The following is a 13004-nucleotide window of genomic DNA, read 5'->3' as shown; positions in this document are numbered from 1 at the left end:
AATTTCTTTACAATGTTGTGTTACTTTCTGCTGTACAACAAAGTGAATCAGCTATATGTATATATATATACCCCCATATACCCTCCCTCTTGAGCCTCCCTCCCACCCTCCGTATCCCACCCTCTAGGTGGTCACAAAGCATTGCGCTGATCTCCCTGTGCTATGCAGCTGCTTCCCACTAGCTATCTATTTTACATTTGGTAGTGTATATATGTCCATGCCACTCTCTCACTTCGTCCCAGCTTCCCCAGATTTTTTTTTTTTTTTTGATGTGGACTATTTTTTTAAAGTCTTTATTGATTTTGTTACAATATTGCTTCTGTTTTATGTTTTGGTTTTTTGGCCTCGAGGCATGTGAGGTCTTAGCTCCTTGACCTGGGACTGAACCCACACCCACTGCATTGGAAGGCAAAGTATTAACCATTGGACCACCAGGGAAGTCCCTGATAGTTTTCTTGTTTGTTTTCTTTCTTTCCCACGGTGGGTCTTAGCAGCTGCTGCTGTCACTAGTACCTGGCACTCATGCTGGGTTCATTCACATTTTAATAAAGAAGGGAGTGAATTGCTGTGTCACTTCTGGTAGGTCAGTGCTCTTCTCTGAACTTTCTCCATGAAATAAAGTTATGTGACTGGATAAGCTCTTTGCTTCTGAGGATCAATCAGCCTTTAAGGCAAATCAGAGTTATGACGGTCAGTGACCACCAGGTGTTGCTAAAGATAACTTCTTTGCTAAGAGTCAGATCCATGGCAGGGTAGTTCCAAGGCTGGACAGGAGGGCTAAACGGTCAGCTCACCACTATGAGGGTCTCCAAGAACACCTGGAGTCAGCACGTGCTTACTAGAGGCAGGGGTCTCCAGTGGCTCAGCCAGCCAGGCAAAGGCCCCAGGGCTGGGGCCTCAGTCTTCCCATCTGTCCATTGGGTGTAGACTCATTGTCCAGGTTCTAATTCAAATCCTTCCTCTGTAGCAGAATTGAGGTGGGAGGAAAGGAAGATGGAAAAGGGGAAGAGGGTACCCTTTTCCTCCTTCTTCTGCTCTCAGGGGCCCTTCTCTTGGGACAGGGACATGTCTTTCCCAGGGTGCGCTCAGGGTGCCCACACATTCAACAGGAAATCTCCTGTGACAGTGTGACTTCATTATCACCATGTCTGCGATGAGGCAGAAACAATCATGTTCCACAGAATTCCTCTTGTGTGAGTTGGGGAGATCCTGGAGGAGGAGGGGAAGTGTATTTTTCTAAACCAACAAATGTTAAGACCATTAGTAGTCAGGGTTCAACAAACACAGGCCACCAACCAGTTTTGCTAACAGGTCAGAGTCTGCAGTCTCCTGGTTTAGAGGAAACCCTGTAAGGAGCCACTTGGGGTCCCAGGCATCTATGAAACAGAAGAGCCTCAGGGAGAGGCACTGATCTATGCAAGGTCTGCACTTTCTTCCTTCCGATAAAACACACACACAGAATAGGCTCAACACACTGCTATGAGTGTTGAGTCCAGGGAGAGATCAGTTTGGGTTCTGGGAGAGGAAGGAGAGAGGCAACCAGAGACAAGAGGAAATGCCTGGGGCTTGGGGGTGACTCTTCAAGTCCCCAAGTTTTGGGACTTCTCTGTGGTCCTGTGGTTAGGACTCTGTGCTTCCACTGCAGGGGGTATGGGTTCGGTCCCTGGTCGGGGAACTAGGATCCTCACATGCCGCGTGGTGTGCGCCCCCCCACCAAAAAAGACCCCAGATCTTCAGTGAGAATGAATTTTTCTGCACACACCCAAGTGGTCAAAATGGTTAACGCAAGAAGGGTTATGCCTCTTGCCAGAACGCTCATCCTCATCCTGATTCGATCCAGCCCCCAAAGAGAAGGGGGGCATCCTTTCAGGGGTATATTCAGACCCAGGACTGATGAAAGACTTGGGAACACAGCCTCCCGCTCCTTGTCAAACACCCATGGGCAAGAGGGGAGGAGCTGAGAAAAGGGAACCCTCTTGCACTGTTGGTGGGAATGTAAACTGATACAGCCACTATGGAGAACAGTATGGAGGTTCCTTAAAAAACTAAAAATAGAACTACCATACGACCCAGCAATCCCACTCCTGGGCATATACCCTGAGAAAACCATAATTCAAAAAGAGTCATGTACCACAATGTTCATTGCAGCTCTATTTACAATAGCCAGGACATGGAAGCAACCTAAGTGTCCATCGACAGATGAATGGATAAAGAAAATGTGGCGCATATATATATATATATATATATATATATATATATATAAAATGGAATATTACTCAGCCATAAAAAGGAACGAAGTTGAGTTATTTGTAGTGAGGTGGATGGGCCTAGAGACTGTCATACAGAGTGAAGTAAGTCAGAAAGAGAAAAACAAATACCGTATGCTAACATATATATATGGAATCCAAAAAAAAAAAAAAGGTTCTGAAGAACCTAGGGGCGGGACAGGAATAAAGACGCAGACGACATAGAGAATGGACTTGAGGACACAGGGAGAGGGAAGTGTAAGCTGGGACGAAGTGAGAAGAGAGTGTCATGGACATATATACACTACCAAATGTAAAATAGACAGCTGGTGGGAAGCAGCTGCATAGCACATGGATATCAGCTCGGTGCTTTGTGACCACCTAGAGGGGTGGGATAGGGAGGGTGGGAGGGAGATGCAACAGGGAGGGGATATGGGGATATATGTATATGTATAGCTGATTCACTTTGTTATGAAGCAGAAGCTGACACACCAGTGTAAAGCAATTGTACTCCAATAAAGATGTTAAAAAAAAAAAGGCAGAAAACAACTATACTCCAATAAAATCTAAAAAAAAAAGAAACCCACACACTTCAACTAAAGTCACAATCAAAGGGTGGGGTGGTAAGGGGGGGCAGAATAAAGCAAAGGCGAATTTACATATATATCTACCTAATCAGCTTTATTGATATATAATTCACATACCACACATTCACCCATTAAAATTGTACAGTTCAATGGTTTTTAGTCTTTTCAGAGTTATGCACCATCACCACGATCAACTTTAAAACACTTCCTCAGGGAGTTCCCTAGTGGCCTAGTGGTTAGGATTCTGGGCTTTCACTGCTGTGGCCCAGGTTCAATCCCTGGTTGGGGAACAGAGATCCTGCAAGCTGTGCAGCACAGCCAAAACATAAAAATAAAAATAATAATTATAGTAATAAAACACTTCATCAGCACAAAAAGAAACCCTGTACCCATGAACAGTCACTCCCCATTTTTCCCCAGCCTCTCCCCTTTACCCCCCACCTCAGCCCTGGCAACCACCCGTCTACTTTCTGTCTCTGTGGATTTGCCTGTTCTGGACATTTCATATGAATGGAATCATACGTTGGCCTTTTGTGTGTGGCTTTGTTCACTCAGCATAGTGTTTTCAAGGTTCATCCATGTCATCACATGGATCAGTACTACATTCCTTTTCATGGCTGAACAATATTCCGTTGTAGGGATCCACTATGATTTGTTTATGCATTCATCATTGATGGACATCGGGGTTGTTTCCACCTTTTGGCTATTATGAGTAATGCTGTTGTGAGAATTCATGTACAAGTTTTTGTGTGAACCTATGTTTTCAATGTATTGGGTATATACCTAGAAGTGGAATTGCTGGATCAAATGGCAGCTCCATTTTTAACAGCTTGAGGAACTGCCAGACTGTTTTCCACAGCAGCTGCACCATTCTACGTTCCCACCAGCAACATGCGAGGGTTCCAATTTCCCCACATCCTTGCAAACATTTGTTGTCTGCCTTTTTGATTCTAGCCATCCTAGTGGGTGTGAAGTAGTATCTTACTTACTGAAGTTTTTTTTTTTTTTTCTTCAAATGCTTGGCTTTTTATTTATTTATTTATTTTTGGCTGTGTTGGGTCTTCATTTCTGTGCGAGGGCTTTCTCTAGTTGTGGCAAGCGGGGGGCCACTCTTCATCGCGGTGCGCAGGTCTCTCACTATCGCGGCCCCTCTTGTTGCGGAGCACAGGCTCCAGACGCGCAGGCTCAGTAGTTGTGGCTCCCGGGCTCTAGAGCACAGGCTCAGTAGTTGTGGTGCACGGGCTTAGTTGCTCCGCGGTATGTGGGATCTTCCCTGACCAGGGCTCGAACCCATGTTCCCTGCATTAGCAGGCGGATTCTCAACCACTGTGCCACCAGGGAAGCCCTTACTGAAGTTTTGATTGGCACTTCCTTCATGACTAATGATGTTCAACATCTTTATGTAGTTATTGGTCATTTGCATATCTTCTTCAGAGAAAGGTCTATCCAAATCCTTTGCCAATTTTTATATTGGGTTATTTTTCTCTTTATTGTTTGTTTTGTTTGTTGGTTTCGTTTTTGGCCACATGGCTTGTGGGATCTTAGTTCCCCGATCAGGGATGGAACCTGGGCCAGGGCAGTGAAAGCGTGGAGTCCTAACCACTGGCCCACCACCAGCGAATTCCCTGTCTTTCTATTGTTAAGTTGTAAGAGTTCTTTATATTTTCTAGATACAAATCCCTCATCACTACATGATTTGCAAAACTATTTTCCCATTCTCCCATGGGTTTTTTTTTTTCACGTTTTTGATATTTGCTTTATATGTTTTAAGGATATATTATTAGGTAATACAACTTGAGAATTTTTCATCTTAGCAGGTTGTTCCTGTAATCACAATGTAGATATTCTTGTTTTTCCTCATAAATATTTTTTGTCTTAAATAATAGTTTGATATTTGTAGATATACACCAGCTTTCTTTTGGTTAGTATTTTCTATTTATTTTCAACCTTCCATATCCTTGTTTTAGATGTTTTCTCTTGTAAACAGCATGAATCTGGATTCTTTTTATAATCCAATCTGACAGCCAATCTGGCCAAGTTGGAGCATTTACAATTATCGTGACTCAGGCTAAACAGAGGTATCTGCAATCTGCCATGGGTTGGACAGGAGGAGGGAAAAGGAACTGCCATTTATCAAATGTTAGTTTTGTGCCAGCCCTGTGCCATGTGTGTCCCACAGGTGGCCTTGGTCAATGCTCACACTGTGTTGGCATAAATATCATTACTCCTTTTTTTTTTTTTTTTTCCAGCACCGCGCGGCTTACAAAATCTTAGTTCCCTGACCAGGGTTTGAACCCACATCCTCTGCGGTGAAAGTGTGAGTCCTAACCACTGGACCGCCAGGGAAAGTTTTTTTTTTAATTGAAGTATAGTTAATTTACAACGTTGTGTTTTTATCAAGTGTACAGCAACACTTTTTCAGTTATACATATATATGTGTGTGTATATATATATATCCTTTTTCAGAGTCTTTTCCATTATAAGTTATTACAAGAGATCGAGTATACTTCCCTATGCCATACAGTAGGTCCTTGTTGTTTACCTATTTTATATGTAGTAGTGTATATATGTTAACCCCAAACTCCTAATTTATCTCCCCCACCATTACTCCTATTTTATAGAGGAAGGGATCAAAGTTCTGCAGTTAAGTCACCCAAAGCCACACAGCTAGTAAGTGGCAGAGTCAGGGCCCTGGCTGGGCTCCAGACCCCATCCCCACTACCTGCAGGGCATCCAGGAACCCTCCCAGAATGGGCAGGATCCAGCTGCGCCTTGAAGGTCAGATTGTGATAGAGAAAGAAGGAAAGGGTTTCCAGGCAAAGGGAACAGTCACAACTGTTGGGTGCCGACGTGCATCACGGTCAGAGGGTGAGGCCCCTGTTCCACTTAACCCAGGCCACCCACAGGTATAGAAATGTCTGTTCCCCACACTCACTCCCACCCCCTGGCATTTCTCCTGCCCATGACAGGCACAATAGGTCAGGCTGAGAGCTTTCACAGGAATCTGGCAAACAAGGCAATTCTGTTCCTGCTCCAGTTGTGTTCTGGGGAAACGTTTAACCCACTGAGTGGGGAGGGGGACTTGTAGCATTTGTCAATTGCCATGGTATAAATACTCCCATCGTGTCCAGACTTGCAACATCACTAAATACACAGCGCCTGCAAGCCCAGAAGATCCAGCTCCAGCCCACCACCCTACCTACTCCCTCCTGGAAAACTATGCCCAAAGGTATGCCCAACTGCTACTGGAGGCTGTGCCTTTCCAGTGGGGTGCAGATGCTTCACACCCCACCCCCCTTCTCCTTCTCCAGCTGGGCTTGGCAGTCTCTGCCCTTCAGGGAGCAGTAGAGAGACACAGCTGAAAGAGAGCACTGGCCCAGCGAGCTGCTGGAGACAACGGATGCACTGTGAGCGCTCAGGGGCACCCTTGGTGCACGCACAGCTCTGTGTGTGCCCGTGTTTGGGGGCTGCTCTTGAAGTTGAACCGGAACATGCACCTGTAAGCGGTGATTTTTTAAATGTGTTGTTTTAAGAGTACCTGTGGGGGACTTCCCGGGTGGTCCAGCAGTTAAGACTTTGGGCTTCCACTGCAGGGGGCGTGGGTTCAACCTCTGGTCAGGGAACTAAGATCCTGCATGCCATGTAGCCAAAAAGAAAAAAAAGGGCTTACCTGGTGGCACAGTGGTTGAGAGTCCGCCTGCCGATGCAGGGGACGCGGGTTCGTGCCCTGGTCCGCGAGGATCCCACATGCCGCGGAGCGGCTGGGCCCGTGAGCCACGGCCGCTGGGCCTGTGCGTCCGGAGCCTGTGCTCTGCAACGGGAGAGGCCGCAGCAGTGAGAGGCCCGCGTACTACAAAAAAAAAAAAAACACACAAAAAGAAAAAAAAAAGTACCTATGTGTTAATTATGCCCACAATTGTGTCTTAAGCTGTTAACGACAAGGGGCTTCTCTCTGCCTCAGATGTTCTGAACCCCTTCCCTGCTTCCATCCCCATGGGCACAGCAACTTCATTCAGCCTGGGTCTCACATATGGCCCAAGACAAACCTAGAAACCTGTTGCAGGGGGATGGGCTGGGCCAGGTGAAGGTTCATGGGACACAGCTGAATCCTCAGGTGAGTGGGAATCATGGTGAAGGAGGACAGCAAGCTGGAGGAAGGGCAGGGGGCGGACACAGGCTGTCAGCAGGAGGCAGGCAAGGAGGGGGTGGAGCGCAAGTGGCAGAGCCAATGATTCAGGAAAGGGATGCTCAAGACCAGCGGAAGAGCCTTCAGTCATCTGCCTGCAGGCACCCTTGGTCCCACTGCGGAGGCTTGTGGGAGGCAGGGGATGGACACATGTCTAAATCAACCCAAGGGACCTGTGCCAGCCAACTACCAGCTGACTCCATCACTCAAACTGAACGGCATCTTCTTGGCTCCAAATCTGCTGGTGGGCAGAGCTCCAGGGAGAGGCTTGATTCTAGCCAGGGAGAGGCTGAGTTCCCAGAAAGGGAACTGGGGCTGCTGTGTCACCTGAGGTCCCCAAATGCAGCCTCTCCACCCACACTGCCCCCAGGACTCCCCTCCCCTCTCCTCCCTTCCCTGCTCCTCTCTTCCCCCATCTCCCTGCCCAGCTCACTACACCCATCACTGGGCTGGTCAGTTTTCCCAGAGGATTGTTTGTAACCTGTGTGCATGTGTGAGTGTGCGTGTGTACCTACAGTGCATGTACAAACCCGTGTGTGCTTGTCCATACTGTGAACACTCAAGTGTGCCTGTGCATGCACAATACCCCCATGTATGCCTGGACATACACACATACACGCCATGTGTGCCTAGACCTTGCATCCTCCTCTTTGGGGGTTATTTTGCCAGGATTCCATATATCACCTACAATGGATGTTAAAATGGCAGCCACTCACATCTAAAGTCCCTCAGGGGACTTCCCTGGTGGCGCAGTGGATAAGACTCCACGCTCCCAGTGCAGGGGACCTGGGTTCAATCCCTGGTCGGGGAACTGGATCCCGCATGCGTGCTACAACTAAGAGTTCGCATGCCACAACTAAGTAGCCTGCGTGCTGCAACTAAGGAGCCCACGTGCCGCAATGAAGACCCGGTGCAACCAAATAAATAAATAATAAATAAATAAAGTCCCTCAGAAGTCACCCAGTTCAACCCTACCAGTGCTTCTCAGAGAGTCACTATTGGTATTTGTGAGGGTTTTGGTTTGGGTTTTGGTTTTGGTTTCACTGCGCAGCTTGCGGGATCTTAGTTCCCCCACCAGGGATCAAACCCCGGCGTTCAGCAGTGAAAGCTTGGAATCTAACCACTGGAGCACCAGGGAATTTCCACTATTGGCATTTCAAGAGAGATAATTCTCCTTTGCTGGGACCAACTCCCAACCCACTGCATGAGTTTAGTATTCCTGGTCCCAAAACCCTAGAAGGCACAAACCGCTAGTAGCGCTCCAGAAATGCCCTGACAAGTGTCCAACCTCTCGCGGAGGTGGGACAGTAGGGACCCAGGTGAGGACACCACAGGCTTTGTCAGTGGCTGGATTTTCTCCACAGAATCTCTGGAAAGTGTCTGGCCCCTGTGCTTAAACTCCCAAGAACTGCTAGCTGCCTACCTCCTGAAGCCATTCATCCCATGCACAGACAGCGCTACCTGAGAGAAGGTGCCCCATCACTAGTCCCACTTCCTCCCCTCAAGGGCCACCCAAGTGCTGACCCCACTCACCTGGGCTTCACAATGCTCCGAGGAGGCCAGGCCACAAACAGGTGGGCTGGATAGGGGAGGTTCCTGAAGACTCCGGAAGAAGAGAAGCCCGTCTGACCAGCAAGAAAGCTGTAGAAACAAGGTAGAGCTCTGAGCTCGGCCAGGTGGCAGCTCTCGGGCCTGAGGCTTCGAGATGCAGCAGATGCCCACAGATACTGAAAGGGCTGCCTTCTCTCCGGCCATCCTGTCTACTGCTGCTCCAGGTGGGTGAGTGTGGTAGGTGGGGAGGAGGGGTTGCTGGGAACCGAAACTAAAGCAAAACAGCTCCCCACTCGGGCCCAGGAGGCCCAGCTGGGCTAGTGTGCTGTATAGCACGAGGCGGTGAGGGCGGGGGCGGGGTGTAGGTGCCCCAGAGGGCTGGTAGTGTGTGCTGCCCGTGTCTTTTGATGGACCTACGTACCCCATTCCCTTGGGTACGTGTTGGGGAGCCCAGTTGCCCAGGGACGACCTCACTGTGCCAATCGTCCCACACCCATCTGGAGCAGAACTTTTTTGCCCAATGTAATTCCTGGAACCTTCGTTTTTTGTTTTTTGTTTTTGTTTTTGCTGAGCCGCGAGGCATACAGGATCTTAGTTCCCTGACCAGGGATCGAACCCCCTACAGTGGAAGCACGGAGCCTTAACCACTGGACCGCCAGGGAAGTCCCTAGCATTCCTGATAAAAATACTTGAGAAGACCTTCTTCTCTGGAAGTTAGATGTATTCACACAACCATCTTCCATCTGGCAAACAGGCTAATGTTGCTTACCCAGATTTTTTAAGTCCAGCTTGATGACAATTAACTAACAATTTTTTTCATATCAAATGTTTCTACCCAGAGGGAATCTTTCCACTAGATTTTTTCAAAGTATCTCCCTTTGCAGAAGATTTGAAATAAAATTTTAACTTGGGGGGGTCAAATCAGTGTATCTTCTGCCCTCTTGTCAGCTTAACACGACTACACTTTGGACACAGCTGCTTAGAGGAGAAAACTAAGAAAAAAAATAACGTTATCAAACCAGAAACTGAGGGGGAGATTATCCTTATCCACACCCGTATATCTTCCTTCCTTCCTTCCTTCCTCTCCCTCCTTCTTTCTTTTTTTCTTTCTTTCTTTCTCCCTTTGTAAGCAGATAGGTTGCGGGGCGGGGCAGGGGGATGTGGTACCTGGAGAAAGAGAACCAGGAATGGCTTTCTTGACATAAGAGAATCCATTTCGGCCAAAGCCATTTTGTAATCTAAGCCTGGACACAATGCTTGCCCTCAAACAGTTCTCAGTAATTAATGATCTTAAGGGAGGGAATTGCAGAAACAAGGGAGGCTGCCCTGAAACAGTAGTGCAGCCTCGGGGCAGGGTCCTGGTTCCTCAAGGGATATAGGTAATAACGCATCTTTGCGTTCTGCAGGAGCTAACGCCCCACCCAGGTGGAGGACGGAATGATGATGTTGACGCTCCTGACTTCAATCAACGAAGGCTTGGACTCTGCTGCCCTTTGCCCCAATTCTATGCTGAATTCTCCTGTGCTCTAGCGCCCTCATAAATACACATGTACTCTTAGCTTAAAACTTCCCCAATTTTGCTGTTCTTGGAGACACTGCTTTGGGAGAGATCCCCCATGTTTTCCTTACTTGCTGCAAGTAATAAATCTTTCCTTCTCCCGATCTTTGGCTTGGTTGTGATACCCACCAAGAGGTGAACCCAGTTTTCAGGGACCACCTTCCCTTCTCTTCCCTCCCCTCCCCTTCTCTACCCAGCTTTTCTCCTTTCTAGCTTTTTGGAAAGAGTCCCTAAGGTTCCTGGCACTCCTTAAGCCCCAGGTAGCCTAAAGCACATCCCTCACCTCTAACCCCACTCCAACCGCAACCCACCCCCCACCAGCAGCACGTGGCGTATAAAAAGAAGAAAAACTCAAAACTCAAGTATCTAGCAGCCTCTGGCAACTGCAGGTGAGAACTTCAGGTGCGATCCAAAAGGATCCTGTGGGTCAAGGGGAAAATAAGGTTTAATTTACGTAAGTCTCGTTTTGACCAGACTTTCCCCAACCTCTGTCCACCCACCCCCACCTCCACTCCCCCACCCCACCCCCTGTAGGGGTTTCCAGCCCCTCCCCTCCAGCCGTCCCTGACCCACCGTTCCGGACCCACCCTCGGGCCGGGCTCCCAGTCCCCTGCCATCGAAATCCAACCCGGTCACCTTAGCCTCTGGCTGAGCGCACACACGGGGACACAGCCCAGCAGGAAGTGTCAGGAACTGATCACCCCCACACGTTCACGCCCACTGGGGCATCGCCAGGCTCTGAGTCCCGCCCAGATCTTCATCCCAAGCCTGGGGCTCCGGCTCTCTAACCCCGGAGTTCCTGGAAGTCGGCCGAGAGGATGCACACCACCTCCCCTCTCTTCCTTTCCCCCCTCCCTTCTTCCCCACGCCACACCCGGACTGAGTTCCGGAAAAGTCCCCGGGCCTGCCGAGTGGTCCTGCAGGCGTTCCCTCTCCCATCTGCTTTCTTTATTATTCTAATCGACTGCTGGAGACACCCTTTGTCAACTGCCGAGAGCTATGCAAATGACCGCGGTTAGTATTGTTATTACTAAGAGGCGCTTGGTTTCAAAATCGCTTTGAATATTCTAGCACCAAATCTTGTCTGTTCCGGGCTTGGGGGCTTCCACCGCGTTGGCCTTTTTTCCTCTCTGTGAATTGCAGGGCGGAAGCCCACCCTTAGCCCTTCCTGCTCGGAGAGGAGGTGGTTTGACAAACTGAGTGGGGAGGGCAGATAGCTTGAACTTGGAGTTGGCCGGGCCGGTGCTCGGATTCTGCCTCTGCGCCTGCGTTACTGTCTGACCTTAGGCAAGTCACTTCGTGTCTCCGAGCCTCAGTTTTCTCACCCAGAGGGGACTGAACTCCCTCCTCAGAGGGTCGTCGTGTAGCCATGTGCCTGGCGAATGGAAGTAAAGCCCCTGGTGCCCGCGCACTAAAGGACCTGGGCCAGTGACAGGTCAGGTGGCAGTGGCTGTCTCCATCCGCTGGGGGAGGGCTGGCAGAGTTGCCAGATTTAGCAAAAAAAAAGTTTTTTAAAGAAAGTTTTTTTAAAAAATATAAATAAATAATTAAATATTTATTTATGGCTGCGTTGGGTCTTCGTTGCTGCACGCTGGCTTTCTCTAGTTGCAGACGAGCAGGGGCTGCTCTTCATTGCGGTGCGCGGGCTTCTCATTGCGATGGCTTGTCTTGTCTTTGCGGAGCATGGGCTCTAGGTGCGCGGGCTCAATAGTTGCATCGCACAGGCTTAGTTGCTCTGCCGCATGTGGGATCTTTCCCAACCAGGACTCGAACCCGTGTTCTCTGCATTGGCAGGCAGATTCTTAACCACTGCGCCACCAGGGAAGTCCCTAGATTTAGCAAATTTTTAAAAAAGGATGCCCAGTTAAAGGAGAATTTCAAATGAGTGGTTTTCTTTTTATTTTTGAAGTATATAAGTATGTCCGTCCCATACAATATTTGGGATATACTTATACTAAAAAATTTATTTATTATCTGAAATTCAAATTTATCTGCAGACCCTAAAAGAGAGACTAAGGTACTGATAATGGGTTTCTTGTTGCCACCTCAGAGTTTTCATTTGGGACTGAGAACTCTGGGATACACGGGGTGAGAGCCTGTGGAAGAAACATGGGCTGAAGTAGGAGAAGGATCTAGAACACATGCCTGAAAAGGGCAGTGGCCACCAGGCCTGGTTGACCTTCTGCTCTAGCCAGCAGCCTGGATGGGGGCTGGGGTCGGTGGACCCCTGTTTCCCCCTTCCCCCCACCTCCAGTTTACCTGCTCCTCCTCCAGCTCTTGCTGGTCTGGCCACCAGCCCACTCCCCAACCCACATTCCCTGCACCAGAGGGACAGCAGGAGGCATCACAGAAGAAGCTAGACCCAGGTGGTAAATCAGGAGTAAAGCTAGCTGTGTGTTAATTGTCTTCCAGGAAACCAGACTGTGTCATTGCAGAAAGCTAGCAGCAGGACACGCCCCAGAGTTGGTTTAACCTGTTGTGGCCAGACTGGCTGCATTAACCATCCCTCTGTTGAACACGTGACCACTCCAATCCTATGGCCACTGGGAGGACATTCATCCAACAAACATTTTTTCATCTCCTTTGTCCATCCCACAGGCAAGCTTCAATTCACTCCTCCTCTGCCATCCTGACTCCACCCCCATCACCATTCTGCCTCTCCCTCTTCCTCCGCACCTAGTCTGTCCTGTCCGTCTGGGTCTGTCCCAGGGCCCCACTGCTTAGCTCGGACTCATCAGTGCTCACCTTGAACTACTGCAGCCTCCTCCCCATCTACCCATATACCCCAGCTCCATTCCCAATAAAAGCAGGTCTCATCTTGCCACTTCTCTGCTGCAACTCCTCTGTTTTGCATCAGTGGCCAAGACCCAACCCTC

The 13004-nt window shown here is 48.9% G+C and overlaps 1 protein-coding gene and 1 long non-coding RNA gene across 6 annotated transcripts in view; one reads left to right on the top strand and one right to left on the bottom strand.

Annotated features, from left to right (window-relative positions):
* SPNS3 (SPNS lysolipid transporter 3, sphingosine-1-phosphate (putative)) overlaps nt 1–10960 on the bottom strand; it is a 91957-nt gene extending 80997 nt beyond the window's left edge. The window contains exons 1-4 of one of the 5 annotated variants that reach the window (XM_049702609.1): nt 10716–10960; nt 9590–10548; nt 8553–8660; nt 6504–6683 (exon numbers count right to left, since the gene is read on the bottom strand). In XM_049702609.1, coding sequence (XP_049558566.1) covers nt 6504–6582 — 79 coding nt within the window. In that variant the 5' untranslated portion in view covers nt 6583–6683; nt 8553–8660; nt 9590–10548; nt 10716–10960. Of the gene's footprint in view, nt 1–6503; nt 6684–8552; nt 10549–10715 lie in introns of all 5 variants that reach the window. The other 4 variants (XM_049702607.1, XM_049702610.1, XM_049702608.1 and 1 more) reach the window with 4 other exon arrangements.
* Nucleotides 10961–10986: 26 nt separating this feature from the next.
* LOC117200391 (uncharacterized) lies at nt 10987–12950 on the top strand. The gene is made up of 2 exons (XR_004481915.2): nt 10987–11142; nt 12541–12950. It is a non-coding gene; the product is annotated as an uncharacterized LOC117200391 (long non-coding RNA).
* The last annotated feature ends 54 nt before the right edge of the window (nt 12951–13004 follow it).

This window comes from Orcinus orca, chromosome 19 (assembly GCF_937001465.1).
Source record: "Orcinus orca chromosome 19, mOrcOrc1.1, whole genome shotgun sequence".
NCBI classification, from domain to species: Eukaryota; Metazoa; Chordata; class Mammalia; order Artiodactyla; family Delphinidae; genus Orcinus; species Orcinus orca.
This window is presented reverse-complemented; position numbering and strand designations above follow the sequence as displayed.